The sequence below is a fragment of the Mugil cephalus genome, chromosome 12 (assembly GCF_022458985.1).
Source record: "Mugil cephalus isolate CIBA_MC_2020 chromosome 12, CIBA_Mcephalus_1.1, whole genome shotgun sequence".
Classification (NCBI taxonomy): Eukaryota; Metazoa; Chordata; class Actinopteri; order Mugiliformes; family Mugilidae; genus Mugil; species Mugil cephalus.
In genome coordinates, this window is record NC_061781.1 from 717,025 (window position 1) to 744,883 (window position 27,859).

The following is a 27,859-nucleotide window of genomic DNA, read 5'->3' on the forward strand; positions in this document are numbered from 1 at the left end:
AACCCAGGAACCATGATCTCGCAGGACCTCAAATGGTAGCTGAACATCAGTGCCCTCATCAAAAAAACACAGTAGAGGATGTACCTCCTGCAGCAGCTGAAGAAATTCAACCTGCCAAAGTCAATGATGGTGCACTTCTACACTGCCATCATTGAGCCCATCCTCACCAACTCTATCACCATCTAGTATGCTACAGCCTCTGCTAAGGACAAGTGCAGCATGTGATTCGCTCTGCAGAGAAGGTGATTAGCTGCAAGTGCAGGACCTAGTTTGAATTGAAATGGTGCAGGCGACCAGGCGACTTCAAACCAAGAGTTTGCTGCATAGCTGAGGTGATTAGTTGATGACACAGGTGACAACACAATTGCACCTGAAGACAAAACTGCAGCTGAATAATACTTTCACAGTTTTTACATTTTGTCTCAATATATTTTGTCATCTTCAGCCAGTAAAAGCTTGCCCTGGCTAGTTCCAAAGTTCTTTCAGTGTTCGTGCGGCTGTTAGGCATGACAAGCTGTTGAAACATTTCACCTCTTTGATTGAGGACATTATAGTGTAGCACTCCATCCACCAAGAGTAACGTCGACCTCTCCCGTAAGAGAAGAACTACTTCAAGTTCTCCAGACCTCTTATCCAGTATCTCAGCATCAGATTCAGTGTCTAGCGTATTAATAACTTGTGCCAAGGCCACGTCTTCAAGTTGGTCAGGCCTTGTGGTATTCTACGAAACTGCCATGTACCAAAGGGTGTTGTAAATGCTGTTTTTGGCCAATCAACCGGCTCAACCCCCACTCTTAGGTTCAAGGACAGTAAACCATCTTGAGCCTGACAGCAGGGTGAATGTCTCTTCTATATGAGGTAACAGGTAGACATCTTTTTAAGTTAAGTTGCTCAATCTGTGATAATCCACCATCATTCACAACTTGACTGGAGATGCATAAGGGTTCTGTGATTCCTCTATGATACGTGCAGCCAAGACATCCTGGAGATGCTTTTTTAAATCCAGTCTGCAGGTGCAACATGCCTTGTTTGCTATGCAATGAGTGACCCCTGCAACAATGCCAACATCTAGATCATGTCTAGAAGATGCATTGGACACTTCTTTATTGATTCTTGCTTCTATGTGCTCCTTGAGTGTAGTTGTGGTGATATGGGGCTGTCACTAAAATGATGGAGGGCCTCAGCTGCTGAATTAATCATTTCATTACAGGACACCAGCATGGAATATGCATGTGGCTGAGGAATATTTGACAGGATGTTCTGGTTAGAGAGCAAAACTGGCACACTCCAGTCAATGGGGGACACACTCAGCAAACAGTCTTTGGATAGAGAGTGAGGTCACAGGACATATTTTTGACCGCAAGTTTAACTTGTCGTGGGATTCATATTTTACATCCACTATCTGGTCATAGACAACCAGGCTCCCCTGGTGCGGGAACTTCCTCCGTACCACTTACAAAAACTTGGAACCCCCTATGAGATTTAGTGTGGCCTTTATCCTTTAAAATGCTAAGCTCACCATGCTTCAAGTGTATAGGGACTTTACTGCTGAGCCCCACACGCAAAACTTTGGCATCTTTTGTTAGTGTTGTGAAGTGACTAATTCACAAAGTAAGTCATCGCCCAGTTAGCCTGGATAGGGAGGACTTCCGGGAACTTAGTTCCACCTTGCTTTTGGCAGTCTCGAACCATTGGGCATAGTGTGTTTATGCCAACAAGAAGAGGATACTTGTTGCTGTATAACTGATCTGGACTCAGTAATGCTAGAATGCGCAAGTGTTTTCATATCCACGTTCATGCGGTCCTGCTGCTCTCCCCTCCCCTCTCTGTTTTTTCCTTACTCCTCCCTAGTGGCAGTTCCGGATGCAATCAGGTGACGCAGGGTGCACACCTGTCCTTCATTGGCTCGTCACCTCACAGTTTAAATGCACCAGCTCTCCACTCACTCATCGGCAGATCTTTACAGTTCACCTCACAGTAACTATGTTCAGCCTCTGTTCCTAGTTTTTTGAAAGATGTGATTTTCTTCCGGTGCTCTCATTTTTTGCAACTGGTTTCCTTGTGCTCAGATCCCTTTTATTGAAATCTAGTTTGTTCCTCTTCCAGCCCTGTCCAGTTCACTGTTGCTCTGGAGCCACTCCCTCCCTCCATCTTTAGAGAATTGAATGTCCACTTCTACATACCCTACAGGGGACACTTTGTCCAGCTGCACCTTCAATATTGAGTGCCTTTGTAGTAGAGAATAACTGTCTGTGAGAAAGGTAACAGGAATAAGGGCTTTTAGCCCCATGGAGAGCTTTCGTACAGGACTATAATTTCTGGAGGGCTGATCATTTTTGGTAAATGCACTTTTCCAAAGCTCAGCTTCCAGCTGCTTGATCCTCTCTTCAAGCTGCTCTCTGTTATGAGCATCCAACACTGTGTGGTTGTGGCAACCAGGAGGTTCACACTCACCGGTGGCTAAATGTGTTTTAGTGTGGACTTTGGTTGAAGCACCCCCCATATGTCGCTTTCTCTTAATTTCCTTTAATTGACTTTCCTAATTTTGAACAGTAACTCTGTGAATGTAAGGGTGCTTGTGGAGAGGTAATTAAGAGACTCTTTTAAATGCAGTGTGGTTATTAAGGAGTCGTCCCAACAGCCTGCTGCTTAAATAGCTGCGAGTCAGTATCTTGTTTAGCCACACCAGTACTTTCAACAACCTCCTGTAAGAGTTTGGAGTCAATGCAGGTAGTCAGACGCTCTCTCGCCGTTCGGGTTCATGTATATTTATATATATTTGGTGCCCAAACTGAAGCACTCAAACAGACATAAATCATTACAACACCTTGGGCATATATCTTCAAACACACAGGCATTTAATGCAGTAGGCAAAGTCAAATCGGACAAAACATGCCACGAATGAAATCAGTACTGTACTTACTAGTGCAGAAAATGGGACAAAACATACCTCAATTAATCATACAGACTTCAAGGGAATTGATCTTGGTATAAAAAAAAAAAAAGATAATCATTTTCACAATTTTTTTAAAATTTTCATTTGTCTATGCGTCACGCTCATTGGTCACGCTGCATCTGCATCCTCTCACTCGCTTGCTGGTCTTTGGTCAGGAATGGAAGTGCACCAATAAAAAGAATTCAATGAGAGCGAGCGCAGCAAGCGAGTACTGATGGTGGGGGAAAAAACAAATCTACAGTGAGGCAAGGCGCTGGCCAAATATAATTGGTCTTAGGTTTTAGAAATTTGAACAGTGGTAACAGTCTTGGAAACATGACTATTTTTCCATACTTTTCTAGACTGGAAAATTTATAAAATCAAACTCCATACTTTTCCATACTTTCCATACTTGCGTAGGTACCCTGACAACCCTGATTTTTCAAGCCCAAGATCCCTGACCTCCACCTTGTTGAAAGGCAAGATCTACCTATTGAAGCTTGTAAACCGTCCTTGGGTTTTGTGAAAGGTGCTATATAAATTGTTGTTATTATTACTATTGTTATTATTATCATTATTAAGATAAAGAAAAGGACAGACCAGAATGTACTACCAACAGGTGTCGGTCTTTTGCCTGGAGTTGCTGTTCAGTGCATTCAGTTTTCCTCATTCCTCATTCCTTGATGACAGAAAAGTCTTTATCTCAAGCACCTAATCAACAAAATGCTGTAGCACTTTGCCAGAAACTTTCTTTAAATTTGCCATTGTTAGTGCTGTGGTGATGCTCCAGATTTCTTCTTTTAGACAGCACTTGAGTTTGGTGGCACAATATACACACACTTGTGTTTCACCATTGTATAAAGAAATTCCTCTTCACATTCTGGATGGAAATTGTATGTTTTCAACTTCTTGAAGCCTCTGCAATGCTAGCAAGTTGCACTGAAGGCTATCACCAGTTAGTGCCATATAAGCGTATACTGTTACAACTTTCTAGTATTATTATCTTATCTCATTGGTCAATTTAATGCAGCACTTGCCACTACGTTGAAAAAAATACAACAGAGAGAGAGAGAGAGAGAGAGACTGGCACTTGCAAAACTGACGTTCTACTTTAGTGCACTTATGACCTGTACCTAACAAGTTATTACTTGTTAGAGTCCTTTCTTGGTCCATAAAATAAACAAAATAGTCTTCAAACCAAAAGTTAAAAAAAGAAAGAAAAGAATTCCTGGCCAGCAAAAAGAAACAGTTTAAAGAGCTCTTATTTATGTGTGCATGTATAATGTGTTCAGGGGAAGGGGGCATGTGTGTGTTGCAACCAGAAACTCTCGTCCTCTATGGCCACCAGGAAAGCAGCAGAAAGTCATTCACCAGCGAACTATTAAAGAAACATCATATTATCATTATCACGTGAGCCAGCAAGTCACAGACCACGGACACACATGTGGCGACCCCTCTACAGCTTTACCATCTGAGCCTGTGCCATACAATGGGGTATCTGCAAATGTACACAATACAGAATATAACATAATACACGATGCATGATAACTGAAAACAATACCCACATCACTAAACTAAATGATGTGTAAACTTACATCATGCAGAATAACACTGTGGTAAGCAGAAAACTCTGTTAGCATGGTTTTGAGACCACACCGCATGCGTTTGCGTCTACTCTGCACAACAGAGCTCCGCAACATACGTTTTTATCCAGTTTTAAGTGTAGTACACCTGCACATCCTCATCATCAAAGCAATGAAAACAAATACCTTGTTTCCTAAATATGGACTCCAGGGATAGCATATAAAGTGAGAACAGTAGAGGGCCCAGAACTGACCCCTGGGGGACCCCGCAGGTCAGAGGGGGAAACTGAGGAGGACAACTGTCTCAACTGCACACAGAAGGATCTATCAGTGAGGTAAGATTTAAACCAATCTAATGCAGTGCCTTCGTTGCCTATGCAGTGCATGAGGCGTGACAGGAGGATTTTGTGATCCACTGTGTCAAACGCTGCTGTTAGGTCTAAAAGAATTGAAAATGCACAATTGCCAGAGTCAAGGTTTAAAAGAAGGTCGTTAAAAACTTTCAAAAGAGCAGTTTCAGTGCTTAGAACCAGACTGGCTTAGAACCAGACTGAAATACTTCACGACTATCTAAAAAATCTTGAAGTTGGTTAAGAACAACTTTCTCTAAAAACTAGGATATAAAAGGGAGTTTGGAAATTGGCCTGAAATTAGACAGAACCAAGGGATCCAAGTTTTTCTTTTTTTAAAAGAAGCTGCACAGTGGCATGTTCAAAGGAGGATGGGACGCACCCAGAGCTGAGACACAGATTTATAAGAAACAAATTAAACGACCCAACTGAGCTAAAAACCTTTTTGAACTTGGACTTAAATGATCTACAAGGGAAATTACTTTGTCGCCGTAGCTTTGTAGCACATAAAAGTAAACACAAGAAAGATAAAATAAAATGAGATTAAAGTAAAAAATAAAAACTATAATCCAAAAATGTACAGAATTAGCATTACGAAAAAATATGCAAAAATAGTTAGCAAAACAGTGTCTGAGGTTGTTTGATCAGGTATCTGACATGGTATCTCCTTGTTGTTGTCTGCTGAGGGAAGGATGAGAACTCCAACAGAGTGTGTCCACCCGTAGAGTCTGAAGCTGGGCACAGATGCACTGTGGTTCTATGAACCAGGGGCCTCATGTATCAAAGTTGCGTGCGCCCGAAAACGTGGTGTACGTCCACATCAACGTCAACGTTCAGATGTATCAAAAGTGAATTGACCGTGGAAATGGGCGGTGACCTCCGCCAACATCATGGCTGTCAATAATGTGAAATCAAGTAGTTCTCTGAGGATGCTGCTCTACCGACCGGAGAATGTGTGCCGCATTGTAATGGCATGTGATGTCCTGCACCACGTGGCACACCTTCACGGCATACCACCACCAGAACACATCCCCCCACCTGAGGAACCGGATGCTGGACCTGTCAACCTCGCCCCACCCCGGGAAGCGATACGGGCCCGGGAGCACCTCATTTCAACCTTATAAAGAGGCAAGGACACAATTTAGTTACTTATTCACAAGTGCATTTATTGCCTTGCTAATATCGCCTGGGCCGGTAATTATCTGATCCAGACGATCATTGATGCCATGGATGGCTCTCACAATCTCGTTTTGTGACTCTTGGTCTTTGTGACCGCTTGGGTGAGAACACGGCCAGTCGGGCAGACGTCAGCTGCTGGCGTGGAGTCGCCGGGGCGCATGCTGCCGGTGGAGAGGGTGGAGCTGGTGGGACCGGTGGAGACAGCGGGGTGCTCGGTGCCGGCGGAAGTGCCCTCTCCTGGGTCATTGTCTTTTCAGAAATAATGATAATAAAAATCGAAGTGACTAAACACGAGTCAATGTGTTTAATATCCTGCAACTTCACGCACGAGCTATGTGTATTGTGAACAGCCTATTGTACGACCAGTATAATGACAATATTTCTGAGTTTAACACATTTACCTTGGGGATGATCTGTGTCACCTTCATGGGCTCCCACAACTCCGAGGAGAGCTGTGTCACCCATTATGGCGGCCACTCTCTGGTCGAAGGGGGTCAGTTCGTCCCCTCCTGATCCCCCCGCCCGTAGCGGTCAAGTTTCGGCGGTGTGCCGAAATCCTCCGCTTCACCTCCACATTCATGTCGGACCATTTCTTTTTTACTTCAGTGTGTACGCGCTCCTCTGATCCTACGGCATTCACAGCCTCACAAACACGCTCCCACTCACTTCGCTCTCTTTTTGAGTTGATTCCTGATGACAGGCTACCAAACAAAATGTGTCTACGTGTCTCCACTTCATTTAGTAATACTTCTACTTCTGACTCGGTGAAGTCCCTCTTTCCCTCTTTTTACTCATTGTGAAAACCCGATCGTGAAGAGTGGGGAATCCGCGATGCAGGCCCTATTTAAATTAATTTGTATATTCAAATTGGGGCGTGGTCAGGGAGGAGTTTGGCACTCCAACATGTGCGCTCAATTCCACGTTGACTGGGATGTACAAACAAATAGTGCTTGGATCCAGGTGCACGCACACTTTGATACATCTGATTTTTTTTGGGGCGGACGCCAGTTTCTGGATTTTAGCGCACGCTGTGTTTCAGTGAGAAATCCACGCAAGTCTTTGTACATGAGGCCCCAGATCTCCAAAGCTCTCCTCATGACACAGTCTCTCCTGGTGCCATCAAGCGCACACAGTTCATCCATTCCACCACCAAAGACCCCACGAACGCAGTCCTCACTCCGGGCAGCTCAGGGGACACAGACAGCGCTAGCAGCTGATTGCAGGAACACAAAACGGGACACAACGGCCGCTCCTCCGAACACCACAACCAATGACCAACAACACAGCCAAAAACAAAAAGTCCAGAAAAAAACAAAATAAAAACAGCACAAAAGAGGAAAACACCCAAAACCATTTGACTGGTTCAAGGCACAGAAAAAAATCAATAAGTCAGACAAAAAAACAACCATTAACACACTCAGAATAAGCTAAAAAGGCTATTCTTCAAGTAGCTACTGGCGACATGCAGCCTCTCTTTCAGGCACATTTTATGAAAGAAAAAAAAAAAAAAAGATGGGTTGCTGTCAGATGGGCAGTAAGCAGGACATAGGTGTTCAAGTATTTCAGTGAGTGCAGAAAGTGAAACCAGCTCAAACTGGTTAAAAACAGCTGAACTCGCTGTTGGAATGGAGGGACCCTCGGCAGGCTGAGGGAGTAGGGATTTAAGAGCAGAAATCTTATTCACAAACAACTGCAAAAAGTCCTCACACAGAAAAGAAGATGGTTCAACAGAGACAGCATCACAAGAGTTCACTAAAGATTCAAATACATTAAAAAAAAAAGAAGTTTGTGAGCGTTGTTGGAGACAAGCAAGGAAAAATATTCAGCTTTAGCAGCTTTAACAGCCTACTGATAAGTTAAAAGACAATGACATAGGAGATCCCTAGAAATCTTGTTGAAGAAGACCAAAGCCTCAACATCTAAGTATACAGAAAACCCACGCACACAGACCAGCACTTATTATTTGATTCCCACCACCTCGAACACAAACTAGGAGTCATCAGAACCCTCCAGCACTGAGCACAGACTGTACCCACAAAACAGGATGGAAAGGAGAAGGTGGTGAAACACATCAAACAAACCCTCAAGATGTGTGGATATCCCAACTGGGCCTTTGTGAAAGGCTCAAAAAGATATCCCACGAAGGACAGGGAAGAGGAGCACAGCAGAAGGAAGAACATCGTCATCCCTTACGTGGCTGGTGTATGGGAGAAACTGAGGAGAATTTTCAGACAAAAACAGAGTAATGTAGTGTATGCTGTTCAGTGCAGTGAGGAATGTACAGACTTGTACATTGGAGAAACAAAACAACCCATCCACAAATGCATGGCTCAACACAGGAGAGCCAGCTCATCAGAGAATGACTCAGCAGCCCACCTCCACTTGAAGGACAAAGGACACTCCACTACCAACATCACAGTCCTGGCCAGAGAGGACAGATGGTTTGAGAAAGGAGTAAAGGAAGCCATCTATGTCAAAGTGGAAAAACCTTCTCTAAAGAGAGGAGGTAGACTGAGATTTAATTTACCATCAATTTACAAATCAGTTTTGATTTCTGTCTCCAAGAAGTTTCAACAACATTCACACATTGAGACTGGAGGCTCCCACTGACAATAGCATGGTTGACATCCACATCAAGGTCACAGTTGTCCAACAAATATGAGTCATTCCAAGCAACAGAAAACTGCAGAGGAGTCAAAGGGCTAAAAAGACAGAAACAGTGACCTGACGTGGAGACCCTGGCAGAGAATCTATGAGAAGTAAAATACGACAAGTAAATGGTCTGAAAATGGAGTGTGGCAGATTTCAGTTATTTGCACATTCAATTCATATGACTGTATGGACATATATGACATATGACAGTACTTTTTTGTGCGTCAGTTCCAAAACAGACTGCATGAGTTTAAAAGTGTCAATGAGTCCCAGAAAGTCTCTGACCAATGATCTGGTCTCACAGCAGACATGCATGTTAAAATCAGACAATTAGAAAGTGATCATATTCAAGAATAACACTCTACACAAAGCTTTCAAAGTCCTGAATACAGTCTTAAAGTTAAATTTCATGGGTGATAGACCACCGCATAGAGAACAGTGTTTACCTGAAAAAGTTAGAGATCAAAACTCGTTCAGTTGACAGCTGGAGACTGTTGGAAGTGAAAGGTGGATTTGAATATGGATGCCAGCCCTCCACCTTTGCCGGTGGTAAGGAAACTACATCCAGGGGGAAGGAGCTCAGAAAAAGGAGCAAGATCACCTTCACAAAGCCAGGTTTCAGTTAAGAACCATGGATCCATTGGTCTCTAATCCTCATTGAGTGCAGGCCGAGGTGAATGTCCAGATTATTTAAGTGCCGATTATTGCAGCCATCAGACACACCAACTGACCTCAGGTAAGCCTCAAGCCTAATTCGGAGGCGTTTACCGCTCCTTCTCCAGCATCTCCAATGGCCAAGATGGAATGGAAGACGCCTCAGGAATGTCAAAGCATGACATCAAACAATGGATCAAGCAGTCTGACGACCATAGGTAATGAGACAAGACACTTCAAGACAGAACAGGTAAATTACTACACTCACAGCAAACACAGAGCAGAGCAACAGACGACCAGCCATGCACCTGAGTGCGATTAGATGATGGTAGATAATATATATATCGCTTTACTCAGAGACACATCCACCCATTCGCTCACACAAGCACACACATTCACAAAACAACTAGAGATTCATTGTCTTGCTGAGGGACACTTCGGTATATGGCACATTGCATATTGAACCGCTAACCCTTCGGTTTGTGGACAACCCGCTCTACCTACTGAGCCACAGCCACCCAATAGTTCTTTGGTAGGAGGAGACTATATATGGAAGGGAGTTGTTGTTGTTAGTTGCTGTCTCTCCCTCTCTCTCTCATCATCGTTTTCTGGCGCACCCCGACAACATCTCTCTTGTTTTGTTTGGCTGGCACCTGCAGTCCTTTTTAGTTCTTTGAGTTTGGTTCAATTATTACCCTGCTTTCGGTGTAAATCAAACCATGCATTGTTTGAAACTCATAAACTGTGGTCTGGCGTCCTTTTACATGTTTTGGGTCTCTTTCTCAAGTCACTATTGATTAGGAGGCCGTAACACATATCAATAACGCCACCAAACCGCAGTGTTCAAGATCTCACTATATCACAAGATCAAAACAATAACGTGACACCAATAAGCATATCTTACACATTACACAAATTCCATTATAATTTAAACAATATGTAAACTACATTATCAGTTCTACTTAGATTAAAAATAAATTACACCAAGCCTTTTTGACAAGCTCCTGGTTAACCAAGTTTTCTGCTTTAACCACTCCTGGTTGAATGACCTAGTTTTGTCTTTTCCCTCTTGAGAAATCCTCTGGTTCTTTTCTGTTTCCAGCCAGCTGGCCTTAGGCAGATAAGTCCCTCCATATAAGCTGGGTTCTGCTCAAGGTTTCTTCCTGTTGGAGTTTTTCCTTGCCAAGGTTTCAGGCTGGTTTTTGTAAAGCGTCTTGAGACAATTTGTATTGTTATTGATGTTATAAAAATAAAATTTAATTGGACTGAATTGAATTGAATTGATGTAGGGCAGCACAGTGGCTCTGTTGTTAACATTCACTTGACCTTTACTTGACTCCAGCTTGGGCTTTTCTGGGTGGAGTTTTCGTGTTCTCCCCTTGTCTTTGTGGGTTTTCTCTGTTTCTCCGGTTTCCTCCCACCTCCAAAGACATGCTCGTTAGGTTAATTGGTGATTCTTAATTGACCATAGGAGGATAAGCGGTAGCAGAAGATGAGATGTGATGAATTGATGTGCCCCAAACCCTAAATCTCCAACTTCTGCTGAAGTGATAAAGTCCTGAATCTCACACTAGCCAGGTAGTCACCTCGGATCATCATGCAATGAATTAATACAATATGAATTAGCCACTGGTATTTTAGCCAAGGTAGTTAGACCTGTGCAGTGCCTGCCCTTGCTCCAAATCAGCCAATGAGAAGAAGTGCTATGGGGACCTGACATTCAGGGAAGCATTTTTATTTTATTTAAATTTTTTACAGAGCACCTATATGCACCTCAGGACAGTTCACTAGTCCATTGCACAGTTTGTATTAGCAGTACTAGTGGGCTGTATGCACATTTATTTAATTTATATAATTTTAAAATATTGTTTTGAGTTTTTCTGTATTGTTAAAAATGTTATTTTTTGCACTAAAAGCTTTTGCATGGAACTTCATTGTAGCTTGCTTTGTTTTTTTATTGTGTTTAGGTGTTGCATGAATAACATAAGTCAAAGTAGTTTTACACACATACACACACTTTATACAAAGGGTAAATAATGATGTCACTGTCAACTCAGAGGGTTATGGCAGTGAAATATTTACAATGAATCCATATCAGACTTTAAAATCTTGTCCACACATCAAATGAAGCTATAATCAATATTTCAGAATCATTTAAACTCAAATATTGGTGGGAAATCTGAGTTAGAAATTATTCTGATCCAAATCTCAGCCCATCATTCCTCCTTGTGATTATTTCCAGGATAAAATGAATTAACCCCAGTCTGGCTTCTTAAAAGTGAATAAATATAAAAATGAGCCAAATGAGCCAGTCTTTTGAATGGCTCTTTGAAATGAACAGATCCCAAAGATCCGGCTCCCTCCAAAGAGCCATAAATCCCATCTGTACTTCATACACTGACACAAGCATTAACCCTCAGATACTCGGGCTTTTGGAGGAAGTGGTACAGTGCTTGCCCATGTCCGTCTGCCACACGGTCAGACGCCCAGTATCTCAGGTATCTGAGCTAAGTGCCTGAGCTCTCCCAAGACATTTCTAAATATTAAGATAAAAACAAAATATTATTAAACAAAGAGAAAAGACAAGGTGGGAATGGTAACTTCAGGGACTGGATTGGGATTATCAGATAATCAATGCAAACTAAATGTACTGATATTGTTTTGATCATCTTAAAACATTATTACTCATCTTAAAACGTTATTTAAAATGTGTTATTAGCTAATTAGCAAAACAGACAGCTGTAAGTTTACTTTGTTTTACAAATTTGTTTAAAACAATAAATATCCATTGAAACACCTTAATATGTGTGATGGCTTAATGCTTCTAAACTCAAACCTATTGCTGACTATTCTTTACTTCACCATTATTTATCATTTAAAATATAGCCTCTTGCACCTTTGGACTTAATTACATATTAATTTGCTCAAATCTTTGATATTAACATTCTCACACCTCATCATAATTACATTTTTCTACATTTCTCAAATCATCCTCGAAATTTGCAAAATAGTAAGTGCATTTCTCAAAATAATTTGTACAAATAGCAAAACACCATGGATTACCAGCAAAAGCCACTCTCTTGCACAAAATCCTTAGTTTATCTCTCAAAAGTAAATATCCGTGTCAATGAACATGTCAGTGCCATCAGAATAACAAGTCCTTGTGATAAGGCAGTCAAATTGCTTAGTCATGTTGTCAATATAACAGTGGACTAACTCTGGAGGGATGTTCTGATGTAAACTATGGCTAAAGTTTTGATGACAATTATTGTAAATTGTCGGTTACACCTTAGTGTATGTGGGAGTTTGATTGCAAGAGACTGGACAAGATTCACATTTACGCTTTTATTGTTTGCACTGTAATTTGTGTGCAATGTCATTTTGATACAGAAAGGAAACGACAGCACTGCATAGCACAAAGAAAAAAAAATAAAACAAAAGTAGAAATGTGAACATCTCCTTAGGGAAAACTGTACATGCAGTGCTGTAGGAATTACAGTGCAGTCTTCCTACACCTCCTGACATTCCTGTCTGTTGGGCCACAAATTCTCATCCACATCACAATGAATATCTTCTCTTGCAATGCAGTGTGGAAAGAATCTTTTGGAGTGTCTTATCCAGCCTCTGTGGGCATCTGCTGTGATGTCATCACACGCTGCATCCATGGCAGCCTCAAGGGTCATCTGTGTATGTGGCTGGCGATCATATACTTTCCATCTCCATGCTGAGAAAAAATCCTCAATGCCATTAAGAAATGGGGAGTAGGGTGAAAGGAACTCCATCAGCATCCTGTTGTGGACGCAAACCATTGCCTGAGGATGTTGGCGCGATGGAAGCTGACATTGTTCCAAACTATCAAATACTTTGGCAGATCCTCTCCAATCTGGCCCCTCTCTTCTTCAGGGATGAGATCCCTGTAGAATGTCTAAAAAGGTGACATGACGCTCTGTATTATATGGCCCAATAATGGGAATATTCTCAGAGGTAGCAGCAGCCATGGTTATGTTCCTGCCCCGTTGGCCTGGCACATCAACTGTAGCTCTGTGGCCAATGATATTTTGACCACGCCTTCTGCGTTTAGTTAGATCGAAGACAGCCTCATCCATGTAGATGAAGCTGTGCGGTGGTTCACTTGCTTCCAGTTCCATTAGACGCTATATCCAGAAGACACAAAATGACTGATGAATTACATACATTTTGATTTTGGGCAAGATACAGTTACAGCAAATGTATACAACACATATGGCATCTTCTTTTCTACAGCCATAGCAAATGTGTAAATGGCAGCACAGCTCCTTTACTCTTTCTCAATTCTTTTAAATGGAACGGTGTACAGCTGCTTCATATTCATTTGGTGTCTTTTCAGCACCCTGTCAATGGTTGAGATGCTGACTGTTTGGATGTTATCAGAGATGTTGTTGTCCTCTATAATGGCACTCTATATCTCCCTTAGTCTTGTGGCATTGTTTTCTACAACCATGGTGCAAATAGCCTCCTCCCGTTCAGGTGTGAAAAGGCGCCCTCTGCCACCCCTGTGAAGCTGTCTTGCAGACCTATGTGGAAGACATATAGTAATGCAAAACACAAAATTGGGTAAAATAAATTGTCACTGTTTACGTAAAGTGTACTTACTGTATATAGTAAAATGCAAGTGGAATAGTGTAATATTATATGAAGCATTACATAAAGTATACAGTGTTACAGCACAGTGCCTATTGTTAGATTACATACCTGTTCTGTTGACAAAAAGTCTGAATGATTGACGCAGTTGTTCTCCCAACAAGCTCATGATTGAAAACATGGTCTACAAGTGCGGCTCTTATCTCATCAGGAACACACATATGTCCTTGGCCTCTTCTGCCTCTTCCTCAGTTTTGCCTCCCAACTCCTTCGCCACGCAGCCTCACTCTTCTTCCTCTTCTTCTTCTCTCTGGCTGTTGACCGGTCAAATTCTTTATCCTTTCATTGTCAGAAATTGTAACATTGTGTTGCACTCCACCTATACAGTATTTGCCAGTTGATTGATTCGTTAGAGAAAGTCAAGATTCATCTGGAAGCATTTTACCAATTCAGGACAGATTTAGCAAAAAAGTCTAATGGAAATGTATACAAATATGCTTGACATATTATGACGTGTTCAACCATTTGCATGTAAAGACTTGTGCTATGAACTAATGCCTATATGTTGTGGGGGGTGGGACTATTCAACAGAGACCCGTTATAATATATTTTGATCAACATGACATAAGCAATTGATAATGTAGGAAACGGAAGAGAATTGTACATAATCATTTCCATGGATGTACCAAAGCATTTGCAACTTGTTCAAAGAAATGAGAAACTGCTTTTTTGATGTGCACAAGTGACACAATGATGTACCAAAGCGACTGAGAAAAACTGTAATTTAATAATTGCTTAATATTGTTTGTACAATTTTCTTACCTTGTGCTGTTGGACCACCTGCATTTGGCAATGTAGTGCATGAGAGATGATTTTAAATTAATTTAGCTTTTTGTATTGAAAAGTAAATTACTGAGTACCTAGTTACATGACCCAAATAGCCAACAGCCTCTGAGTAAAGTAAAGACAAAACAAACTTTCAATTTTCAATGAACAACTACTAGGGACTACTTGTTCCCCACTTTGCATTTGCAGTATCCCAAGTACTCTCTATTGTCCATGATTTTATCACAGAACAGCCAAACTTGAAAGGCTCCAGAATTAATGATTTTTGTGTTCATCATTCAGATCCATGGTGCCATCATGAAGTTTTGCAATTTGATGCACAGCCTCCTCAATTTGTGTGTTGTCCATTTTCAAAATATCAGGCAACTCCACTTTGACTGCAAACACATTATTATTAGCCTGCACCCATTCTGCTGCTTTTTCAGGGATTTCAGGGATAATCTTGAACACCTATTCCCTGTGGCAGCAGGTAAAACAGAGGAGGACAATGCAGCTGTATGTTTGTGGGCAGGATGAGAGGTCTGTTCCGGAGAGGCAGCTGTCATAGCACCTTGACAATCCTCCAAGTGTCTTGTCATGTCTGTCCTTCTCAGTACAGCTTTACTGCACACAGGGCAATGATAGTGTCCCCGATCTCTGCAGTTCAACCCGCATCTGCAAATAAGTGTATCTAGAGTAAAATCATGCAAAAAATAATGTCTTAGTCAGGGACCAATGACAAATAAGTACAAACTATAAACACTATTTATACTCTCTTTCCGCGTGTACATGCTCACACACCATATCAGTGTCATTCTAAAGTCTACAACTTTTCACTTAACTTTTCATTTTCGGCTATGGATTTGAGTGTTAAGGAAAAAATAACAAATTTTGAAATTGCAGAGCAGAGAATCTGACTCTAAACTTCTGTATTTTTTTCTGAAATGATGTTTGCATTTTCCCATCCCAATTTTGACAAATGATTGTTCTTTTTCTTTTTTTAAAAGTGGGTGTCTAAAACAGTTTACATCATAGACATAATTTCAGATGTTTATGATGTAAACTGTTTTAGACACCCACTTTCAAATATTTCAATAAGACATGCAGAAAAGTGGGGGTGTCAGGTGTCCTTCACTACAACTTACGTTCCCTTAATTTTCCTTTTTCCCTTCAACCAGCCAAACCACAATCTTAGCAGCAAAAGTAGCATTGGCTCATACTTAGGAGTATAAACACACAGACAAATACATTAAGTTAACCTTTAAACCAAATGCCACATTTCATATGTGCCTCTAAGTGGCTCTGAGGGTTGGACCAATTTGTTGGTTTAAAATTCAGACACAGAGAGCAGTGAAAGCGGTTGCAGCATGACGTACAGCATTCAACTTTGGGCTTAGTGTAGTGCCGTGTGAAGACTGATATATCCATTTGTAAGAGACAAATAACAAATGAACATCATGTAGTAAAAAGTAAAACAAAATTATATGACATAACTCCCTTTGTGGTGTATGTGCAGGAAAATGGCATATAAGGATCAAGCATCATCAAAATGTTTGGGACAGAATAATTTCTATACAACTGCAGTATAAATAGTTTGCTCATGGTAGTCAAATAGTCTGCTTACAGTGATCATTTGGGTTTTTTTCATTCATGTCAAAATACCAATGACAGTGAAAACCTTGTGATGTCAAGCTCATCCCATACAACAGAAATATCTAAATAAAACATACATAGCTCATCCTAAAGTTAGCCTAATTAACCGCTAGCCTAGCTACTGTAACAACGCTGAAAATGAACCAAAGTAATTTCTTTCCAATTAACATAATGTTACATGACAATATATATTGGACAACACAACTTCCTAGTGACTGTTTCAGTAGTCACTTTAGTTTACCTTGTCTCCACACTCTTCTCTATGCCATTAGGGACATGTGAGAAAAACATCACTTCCGTCTTGACAGTGGAGGTCTGCACCTCTGCTGTAATCTCCTGGTCTGAAGTTGCTTGGTCGCCTGCATTTGCTCCTGCCTTCAGTTGCTGCACCATTTCAATTCAAACTACCTGGCTGGCTGGGAAAAATAGTGATGCATTGGTTGCAACAAGACGGTTCTAACAACTGGCTCTTTGAAGTGACAGAGGCTGTTCACGTCATTGGGAGTTGACTACTTTTTTTTCTTGTGTTCATCTCATCTTCTACTATCGCTTATCTTCACTAGGATCGTGGGGGTTGCTGGACTTTACCCCAGATGATATCGGGCAAGAGATGGGGTACACCCTGGACAGGTCACCAGTCTATCTCTAACAATCATTCACTCACACGCTCACAGGGTCAGTTTAGGGTCACCAATTAGCCTATGTCTTTGGAGGTGGGAGGAAACCGGAGTACCCACACAGACAGAACATGCAGAGAGAACATGCAAATTCCCCCCAGAAAGGCCCAAGCTGGACTCCAACCCAGACCTACTCGCTGGAAGTCATCAGTGTTAACCACCGAGCCACTTGCGTGCCTGTTTATTATTATATTCTGTTTAATAATAATAAAAAAATATTTTCATCCGTCACTTTTTTAAACAACTTCTAGGTATTTCAGGTGACTCGATTTGAATTCCAGGCGACCCCAACCCCAAGGTTGAAAAACACTGGGTTACAATAACTTAAGATTTATACTTTGTGCAATATTACCATGTCACTCTTAGTTTAATGTACTGGATCTGCAATTTTACATTTTTTATATTAATTTCATATTTACTATTATTGATCTCCTTATAAATACTTCTGCCTTATTACCACCACAACAACAATTTATACTGTTACTGGCAGCAGGCCTGCCATTGCACACAATATGCTGCTATTGCCACCCACCCACCTTTGTGCATTTCTTGTCTTGCCCTCTAATTTTATGTACCTGCCTGCAAACTCCACCCAGAAAGGCCCAACCCAGACCTTCTCGCTGGGAGGCATCAATGGTAACAACCAAGCTGCTGTGTTGCCCTTGTTTCTCTTTTTTTCTGTTAAAGCCGAACGTATTGGTCGAGATGTATGGTGGTGGCATCTGTGCGTCTACACTGAGATGGGGAAGGGGTTACACATACACAACACACAGAGCACAGTAACGCACTAACTGGAGGCAGGGAGACAGAGACAGAAACTACATGCTTTAGAAAGGGTAAGGAAAATTAGTGAAAGAAAACAGAGTAAAGTCTGGACACATTTTAATGTGTTTGATAATACAAAGGGTGCAGACTCTGAGTTAAAATTTAAACTTAAACCTTGAGACCCGGTGGTGTGTGGGTAAGCACTGATGAGACTGACTTAAGTAAAGCTAATAAAGCTATAATAAACAACTGATGTAATGTAATTCCATTAGTAATTCCCTTTACACTATGCACATAATTGGGTAATAAATTAATTTAAGCAACACAACATCTGAAGAGCCAGTTGGGAGCTGAAAGAGACAGTTCTTTTTAGTGAACCCGAGCAAACTCTAACAAGAGCAGTAATTCACATCAAGGCATGTGCAGTCAATCCATGCACTCACTGATCAACCAATAGGCGAAAAGTTCAACCAGTGCGGACAGCCCCCTCATCTGCATTGCATTTCGTTATGCATGCTAAAGTGTGTACATCAATCAATAAATAAATAATTGGTATTTATTTATTTATTTATGGTATATATGTTTAGGTAGCAAGTGATTTATTTATTTATTTATGGCATATATCCATAGGCATTCTTTGTTTATTCATTTATTTATTTATTTTTAATTATGGCAGAGTTGGTCCTCCATGGCTGGAAACAAATGTGAAGACATGTTTTAATAGCCAGATGTTAATGCATAGTCTGAACATGCACTGAACATGCCCTTAGAAAGAGTGTTTCATTTGTTTTGATTTAGTGAAGGAGTAAGGTTTTTATTTTTTTCCAATTACACTCTGATCTGAATCAAAATAGTATTAAAACATCTAGCTGACTGAGACCCTTGACATACTTACACTGGTGTGTCTGCGTGACTTGGCGTAGGTGCTGATGCAGGCGGCGATGTCTTTGGATACACAGCGTTCATGTACCGTGTATTTGCATACTGAAGGAAAACAACAAGAGATGAGACTAAAACCACAGGAACAGAATTCAGCTACGTCTCAGCGAGTGAAGATGCCCATTCATCAGCAGTGAGAGAATTCCCTCACTGATGAAATTATACATAATTGCATTGTCAATGTGTCTCTTTTTTGTTTTGTTTTGTTTTTTTGTTTTTTTAATGGTGGCCATGTGGGCGTTTAATTGAAAACAGAACTGACTCAGATGCACTCAGACTCAACAAACTACTTCTCAGATAAAGATGGAGGAGCAGATGATGAGATAATGTCTGAATGAATACTCACTGGAGCAGCAGAGGCCCTGCTTGCGGACTCCCAGCAGCATGGTATGGCAGTAGTTACAGAAGGCTGGTTTGTTGAAGTGCTTCAGACGCCAAACGTGCTGCCCATCTTCCTGCACGTTCTAAGAGAGGACAGAAAATTAAACACTAAGTTTTAGAAGGTTCATCTTAAAAAGATTTATCTGATGTTGCAGATTAAAGACTGGCTTAAGTTGAAGAGGAAAAGAAAGAAAACAACAAGTGAAGGGAAACTCTAACAAGAATATTGTTTAGGTGCATTTTCAAAGGAATTTATTTAAGCTTGCTTTTCATTTACAACAATCAGTCACAACATCAGACCACTGACAGGAGAAGTAAACAACATTGACCATTTTGGGATAAGTGTGTTGCAGTGTTCTGCATGTACCACCCACGTCAACCAGACCAGACCAGGCACCCCAACTCCATAGTAATGACACTCCTTGATGGCAGCAGGATGCAGCATGACACAGACACACACCTCCATTAAGCACAAAAAACATGAAGAACAGTACTCCAAATTCACTGGATCCATGCTGATAAATAATTTGTGGGATGATCCACAGAGGATCAAACATTGTTGTTTGTGGGGCCCTGGGTTGAGGGGAGGGTCCTTTCAACCCATAAGGGCCCCGCAAACAACAATCTGCCAGACACGTCATGACACCCTCAGAAGGTCCATGTCCATTCTGTGATGAGTCAAAACTGTTTTAGAGACACAACAGACCCTTACTCTTAGTCTTGCTCATCCAGACAGGAAAACACAAAAAACTATTTTCTTTGTTGTGGTGTATGGCCCACCTACTCCTTACTCAGAATTTTTAGCTGAATTCTCTGAGTTTCTATGTGATTTAGTGCTTAGAACAGATAAAGTCACTATAGTAGGTGACTTTAACATCCATGTTGATGTTGGCAGTGACAGTCTTAGCTCTTCAATTATGTCATTACTAGACTCAATTGGCTTTTCTCAGAATGTAAATGGTTCAACTCACTGTTTCAATCACACTTGAGATCTTGTACTAACTTATGGCATAGAAATTGAAGGTCTGACAGTATATTCTCATAACCCTATTTTGTCTGATCCTTTCCTCATGACATTTGGATTTACTATAAGAGATTACACTGAAATTGGAAAGACATATCGTTATGGTAGACACTTACCTAATGATGCTGTCACTGGATATAAGGAATTAATTCCTTCAGTATTTACCCCAGTGTCTTATATCAGTGGTGTGGATGACAACAACCACAATCTAACTCCATCACAAATAAATAATTTTGTTGACAGCACAACAGCATCGCTTAGTACAACTCTAAATCTAGTTGCTCCTCTTAAAAAGAAGGTCATAAATCGGAGGAGGGTAGCTCCATGGTATAATTCACAGTTGCGTAGTTCAAAGCAGGCAGTTTGAAAGCTGGAAAGAATTTGGCATTCCACTAGTTCTGAAAAAGCTCACATAGCCTGGAAAGATAGTTTAACAACTTATTAAAAAAAAACTCTCCGTAAGAGTAGAACAGCATATTATTCTTCATTAATAGACGGAAACAAGAACAACCCCAGATTTCTTTTCAGTACTGTAGCCAGGCTGGCAAAGAGTCACAGCTCTGTTGAGCCATCTATTCCTTCAGACCTCAGCAGTAATGACTTCATGAGCTTCTTCACTGATAAAATTGTTGGCATTAGAGATCAAATTCATAGCATCCTTCCAGCTGTCAAAGATGTAAGTACAGTGGCATTGGAAACCTGTGTAGGACCTAGTCAGTATTTGGATTCTTTCTTTGTAATTGATCTTCCTGAGCTCACTTCACTTATTACAGCATCTAAATCATCAACTTGTCTTCTAGACCCCATCCCGACTAAGTTGCTCAAGGAGGTTTTTCCATTAATTAATACCTCCATATTAAACCAGATAAACTCAGATTAAGATAATGATCTTTATTAACAGGATATGTGCCCCAGTCTTTTAAAACTACTGTAATTAAACCATTACTTAAAAAACCCACTCTTGACCCAGATGTTTTAGCCAACTATAGGCCAATTTCCAACCTTCCTTTTATCTCTAAAGTTTTAGAAAGGGTTGTTGTCAATCAGTTGGTTGATCATTTAAACAGGAATGGTTTGTTTGAAAAGTTCCAGTCAGGACCTCATAGTACCATATTGTCCCAACAGATCACTACAGTCTCAACGTGCAGGTTTACTTGTGGTTCCTAGAGTTTCAAAAAGCAGAACGGGAGGTAGAGCCTTCAGCTATCAAGCTCCTCTCCTGTGGAACCAGCCCCCAGTTTGGGTTTGGGAGGCAGACCGTCTCTACTTTTAAGGTCAGGCTTAAGACTTTCCTTTTTGACAATGCTTATAGTTAAAACTGCTGTAATTAAACCATTACTTTAAAAACCCACTCTTGACCCAGATGTTTTAGCCAACTGTAGGCCAATTTCCAACTTTCCTTTTATTTCTAAAGTTTTAGAAAGGGTTGTTGTCAATCAGTTGGTTGATCATTTAAACAGGAATGGTTTGTTTGAAGAGTTTCAGTCAGGTTTTAGAGTTCATCATAGTAAACAGAAACTGAAACGGCCTTGGTTAAAGTTACCAATGATCTCCTCATGGCTTCAGACGATGGACTTGTTTCTATACTTGTCCTGCTAGATCTCATTGCTGCATTTGACATTATTAATCACAATTCAATTAAATTCAATTCAGTTTTATTTATATAGCGCCAATAACAATACAAATCGTCTCAAGACGCTTCACAAAAACCAGCCTGCAACCTCCAGAGCAAGCCTGAGGGCGACGGTTGCAAGGAAAAACTCCCTGCAGTATTCTACTGCAGAGAGAAAGTGTGATCAAGATTACAGGAACTACAATATCGTATTCTTATGTCTATGTCTGGTCACATTTATGTTCTATGTTATCAATAAAGTGATCTTGAATCTTGAATCCGTAAAGTTTTTGGTAGTTCTTCAGGGTACACGCTGAATCTTGGCAAGAGTGAGCTCTTGTCTATCACTAAGATTGCTTGTCAACTCCCACTTAACTCTCTACCTTTTAAAGTGACAAATAATAAGTTTAAATAGGTATGTATGTTTTTGTCTTGTAACTTGGATAATGTGTTTGTTTTTTTCCATGGTACCAGATGAAACTCCAAGCATGCCTGAAAGCTTGGATGACCTGTAGTTTTCTACTTCTAAACTCAGACAAAACAGAAGTAATTGTATTTGGCTCTAAAATAGCAGAGATTCATTATCTAATCACCTGCTTTTGTTGGATGGCATTACCTTGGCCTCCAAGACTACTGTGAAAAACCTTGGTGTTATATTTGACCACGATATGCCCTTTAATTCTCACATAAAGCAAGTGACCAGGACTGCTTTCTTTCACCTTCATAATATCGTCAAAATTAGGAACATCCTGGGGTGGTGTTTAGCTCAATGGGTAGAGCACCCTCCCCATGTGTTGAGGCTACAGTCCTCGTCGCAGGCAGCGAATCCCAAATTCTACAACAAGCGGCCTTTCCTGCATGTCGTTCCCCCCTTTCTGACTCTCCATTTCCTGTCACTTTCCACTTTCCTGTCCATTAAAGCCCAAAAACATAATTAAAAAAAAAAAAGTTTCTCAGAGTGATACGGAAAAAGTAGTTCATGCATTTGTGTCTTCCAGGCTGAATTATTGTAACTCGTTACTGTCTGGCTGTCCAAAAAGCTCTATAAAAAGCCTCCAATTGATTCAAAACGCTGCAGCAAGAGCACTGACAGGAATTAGCAAGAGATATCATATTACCCCAGTTTTAGCTTCTCTTCATTGGCTCCCTTTAAAATCTAGAATTGAATTTAAAATCCTCCTACTTACATACAAGGCCTTGAAAGGCCTAGCTCCATCATATCTGAAAGACCTCATAGTACCATATTGTCCCAAGTGTGTGTGTGCCTGTGTCACGTGTGTATGTATGTGCAAATATGGAGGGTGTGTAAGTGTGTGTCTCTATCTATATGTATATACAACCTAACTCATCGTCTTTACCGTGTCCATGCCCAGCAGAACCAGTAAAGGGATGGTGGTGAGGCCTCCTCTGATCCACTCCTCCAGAGTGACTGTCCCATCTCGGTCATAGTCAATCTCTTCCATCATCTCCTTCAGGATCTGAAGACACAGGGGAAGCATACAGGTTTTATTTTTAAATAGTCAAAGATGCAGTACCGCTCTAAATTAAATTAAACAACAAAACATGCATCATCAACTGGAAAGGAAAATATGAAAATTCATTTATTGAGTATGGTCAGTAGGGTTTTTGTTTCATACCACAGGTTTAACAGGGTAAATGAATAATAACTAATGCATTCAAGCAAAGGCATTATAATTATTTTTTTAATTTATGTTATTTTGAACATGAATAATTAAACATATGACAAAATAAAGACAAAAGAAAACATAAAAAAACAGCAACAGCCAAAGCACCAAATAAGTTTGTCCTGTTCAAAAAGTGGGTGTGGGAACTTAACTGCAGCTTCTATAAGAAACGAAGCAGGACTTCTCTGTGTCTTCTCAGGGTTTTTACTGACGAAAATATACCTTCACAGAACATCACAATGGCTACAAACTAACTCATAAACTCATAACTCATAAAACAAACTGATCTTCTTCTTAACATGTTTTCTACTGACTATTTTTCTTACAAAACAGATCTTTCCATGCAGCTCATCAAGTAATAACTTTGTGAGCCGTAGAAACATTACTGGGGCGTTTTTTAGTCCGCATTTTTTTAAAATGCTAGAGGCCCAGTGGACAGAGGAAGGTAGTTTGTTCATAACTGTCTTTTTCCATTTGTACCTGCCATTAGCCACTGTTAAGATCCAATATGGTAGCGCCAGCCAGGGATTCCAATATTTCTTTTATGTTGGGTGTTGGGTAGGCATCCGTTTGAGCTCTAGCGTTGACCTTCCTGTAGTCCTCACAGAACCTTGACTTTGGGGTGTTCTTTTTGGGTACCAAGACCCAAAAAGAAGTGGATGGCTCTATATAATGTCCTTTTGTAGCATTTCCTGTATGTGTTCTTTGATCACTTGAAGTTTGGCAGGGGAACAAGCCAACTGTGGTAGAACACTGCCATTCATCATCACAGCAGATTCTGGTAAGAATGGATATTTACAGTTAGGTTTGAATTAGTAGCTGTTCTCTGACACATCAAACAAAAGGCCAGCTAAGCAGATGTAATCAAGTCCTACCACAGCAGGAAACACCAGACTGCCAGCAGGCATGATGATGCACGGTAATATCACTGTTTGAGTTTTCAAAGTGATTGTCAGGTCACTCCATCCTAATGGTTGTTATCCTTCTCCATCCGTCAGAAATAAAGGTCCTCTGGGCCAGGGTTTCAACTCATCCCGCTGGCCATTCTCTCATTGACCAGGGCATATGAGGATCCTGAGTCCAGGATGCATCTCATATGAACAGTGCTGTGGTGCTTTTCCTTGATGAAGTGTATAAAGTGGAGCAGGTGGTCGAGTCTGGCATCCTCCTTAGGGGCACATTCACTCCGGTGTATCCGCTGGCAAACTTGGCAAAAAAGATCACCATTTCACACACCCTGCCATTCATTAAAAATGACGATCTGCGCAAAGTGCAAGACAAATCGTGTCTCTTATAAAAAATGGTGCTTTTGGGTTGTAAGTCTCCCAAGCTGAAACATGTGGTCTGTCATAGAAGACAAGTTTAAATGATCCCCAAAGGTGCTGACAGTCACATCAACCTGACTCTTAATTTCAAGATCAATGGTTTCAACTACATTGTCTTTGTTACTTCTGACACGATGAAATGTTCTGGCTGTGGGGCTGAGGGTAATCTCATCTGAGCTTGTCCCAAGGCCAGGAGGGTAAACACCGTTGCAATGGGTTCCGAGTGGCCGGTAAAAGAAGCCAGTTTCTCGGAGTCAGGGCAGCCGGCGGAGGACGCCAGTGCCTCGGACCCAGTATTAGTTACGGGTCAGTCCATGCAAGATTGGATGGTGGGTTTGAACTCACCAGGTGGTCTGCAGAGTGTAGATAAAACAGTGTAGAACAAATGGGTCAGAAAATATAGAAGCAAAACAGCTTGTTGTAAATGAACATTGTGACAGGTCAGTGGAAAAGGCACCAGAGGTGGCAGTGCGCAGTAATAATGATTATTTGGTAAGTGATGTGTCAATGGAAGATTGATTGATGAACGATGTCTCAGCATAAACACCAGTAAGAGAAAGAAATCCGCTGATAAAGGCCAGGGGGACACAAAGCCAGGAAGATTCTGATGAGGAAGACGACACTGAACTGACTGCTTCTCAGGAGGAAAAAAATCGCCTCCTACTCTGTGGAGAAGATCAGGAGGTTCTTAGCAGAGGCTAAAGGTCAGAGGGCCGTGAAAACTGAGCAGTTGTTTCCTGATTTAAATGGTTTTATCAGGTCTGTGAATCGACTCGGAAAAAAAAATATGTTCAGTGATCAGGAGGTTTAGAGACTTAAGAAGCTGGTGACCAAAGCCAAAGCTGCAATCATCATTCCATGAAGTTGTTAACTTTTTTTCTCTGTTACTGTTCTTGCTGTGTTTCTTTTTGTCATGGTGAACATTAACATGGGGAGCAACATTAACAGTGCATGTGCTGATACAAAGAGAGCCTTTCTGTTTAAACTGTTTGAACTAAAGAAGCTGGATGTGATATTTGTTCAAGAGACTCACAGTGAAAGTAAAAATGAGAGGGACTGAAGGAAGGAGTGCCCAGGGCAGGTTTTCCTTGGCCACAAACAGTCCAATAGTGCTGGGGTGGGAATCTTTTTCTCCAGGGCTTTCAGTCCTCATTCTGGAGTTGCACCACATCATGCCTGGACATGTTCTCATGGTCAAGGCACTTTATGAAAATGTGAAGTTGGTTTTCCAGTGTGTATATGCCCCTGTGCTAGGCAGGGACAGAATTATTATAATTTTTTAATGTGTTATGTGATGTTATTGGTGATGTTTCTGATGAGTATTCATTCGTGGGGGTGATTTTAACTGCACTGCTGATCCAGCACTGGACAGGAATCATCTGGAGCCTCATCCTGCCTCGTCTGCTCACCTCAAATGTTTAATAAAGACACATGATTCGAAGGACATGTGGAAGGGCTTTAATGGCAGGAGTAGACAGTACACCTGGCTAGATTAGATCAGTTCTATTGCTTCAAACATGATTTTAGTGTTTTTAAAAACTGTCATATTCTCCCAGTGGGTGTGTGTGGCTACTCCTTGGTACAGTGCTGCTTTTTTATCCAGAATGTGAAGACCTGTAGTGCACACAGCTCTATTAGAAGAGGCTTTTAAGTTTGTAACGGGTTTCACATAGAGAGAAGAAGTCCAAATTTGCCTCAGTGCAGAAATGGTGGGACTTTGGAAAAACGGTCATAAAGCAATTCTGTCAACAGTATACTTGCAACGTTACCAAGCAAGGACCTAGAGACTGAGGTACAGCACTTACTGAGCTGTACAGGAGATCAAGGACATGTTGAAGTCCTTAAAGGTAAAAAGGCTGCTATAGCTAACCTGTTGGGCATGACAGCACAGGGAGCTTTAGTTCAGTCATGTTTCATGAACGCCTCCATGATGGATGCCTCTTCCAAGTTTTTCTTCAGCCTGGAGAGCAGGAATAGCCAGAGGTAGGTGATCCACAGCCTGCACTCTGAAGATGGGTCCCTCACTGAAGCCACTGAGATCCGAAGGTACACCAGGCGGTTTTATAAAGACCTTTTCAAGAGTTAGTGGAGTATCCAGAGCTGGAGTCAGCCTTTCTGTCTGACTTACCTCAAGTGGGGTAATCATCGGATTCTCTGCTGTCAGCTGATCTGTCCTTGGAAGACCTTCATGTGGCCCTCATGAACCTGGCTAATGGTAAGGCTCCAGGTATTGAAGGGTCGAATTCCATAAGACTGTCGTATGGCAAGTGGTGGGCAAGGTCATGCTGGAGGTGTTCCAGGGGAGTTTCAGGAGTGTGGACTTCACCTCAGAGCTGAAGGAGGGCTGTGATCACTCTGCTCCCAAAGTGACCTCCAGGACCTAAAGAACTGGAGGCCAGTCTCTTTGCTCTGTGGGGATTATAAGGTCCTGTCGAAGACTCTAGCTTTGAGACTCAATTTTTAAAGAAAACTAGGAGGGAGTTTTGGAGCTCATTGAGGGCAGACTGGAGCCTTGCATGTCATTTAGAGGCAGGACCCTTATTAACAATCTAGTATCCTCTACTTTATGGCACAGACTGGCTGTTGTGGACCACCCCACTAACCTGCTCTCACAGATCCAGGCTCGTTTTGTGGATTTTTTTCTGGGACAGAGTCCAATGGCTTCTACAGGCGGAGCTGTTTATCCCTAAAGAAGAGGGAGTACAGGGGTGGGTGCACCTGGCTGGCCGGTGTGCTGCTTTCAGATTACAGTCTGGCCCTGAGTGAGGAGGTCCAGCCTGAATGGAGGAGTCTTTATAAACCTCCTCTCTCTAAGAGGATGGCGGACCTCCAGTGGAGACTCTTACATGGGATTCTAGCTGTGAATTCTATTATATCCGTTCTGAACTCTGCAAACACCTGTCCGTTTTTTGAGGCAGTAAAAACTGTTTTTCACTGCTTTGCAGAATGTCCTCATCACTCTTTTCTCCACGTTGGTCTGTTTTTTCAGGAAAGCAGGGG

The 27,859-nt window shown here is 41.4% G+C and overlaps 1 protein-coding gene and 1 long non-coding RNA gene across 8 annotated transcripts in view; both read right to left on the reverse strand.

Annotated features, from left to right (window-relative positions):
* The window catches only part of LOC125018276 (diacylglycerol kinase beta), a 200,619-nt gene that overhangs the window by 112,960 nt on the left and 59,800 nt on the right, over window positions 1-27,859 (reverse strand). For all 7 annotated transcript variants that reach the window (XM_047602081.1, XM_047602082.1, XM_047602078.1 and 4 more), the window contains 3 exons: window positions 23,208-23,327; window positions 19,179-19,296; window positions 18,789-18,877 (listed from right to left, as the gene is read on the reverse strand). In XM_047602081.1, the coding sequence (XP_047458037.1) occupies window positions 18,789-18,877; window positions 19,179-19,296; window positions 23,208-23,327 (327 nt within the window). The remainder of the gene's footprint in view (window positions 1-18,788; window positions 18,878-19,178; window positions 19,297-23,207; window positions 23,328-27,859) is intronic.
* Window positions 2,838-8,263, reverse strand: LOC125018278. Its single transcript, XR_007113925.1, has 2 exons — window positions 6,449-8,263; window positions 2,838-6,296 (listed from the first exon to the last, which is right to left on the reverse strand). It is a non-coding gene; the product is annotated as an uncharacterized LOC125018278 (long non-coding RNA).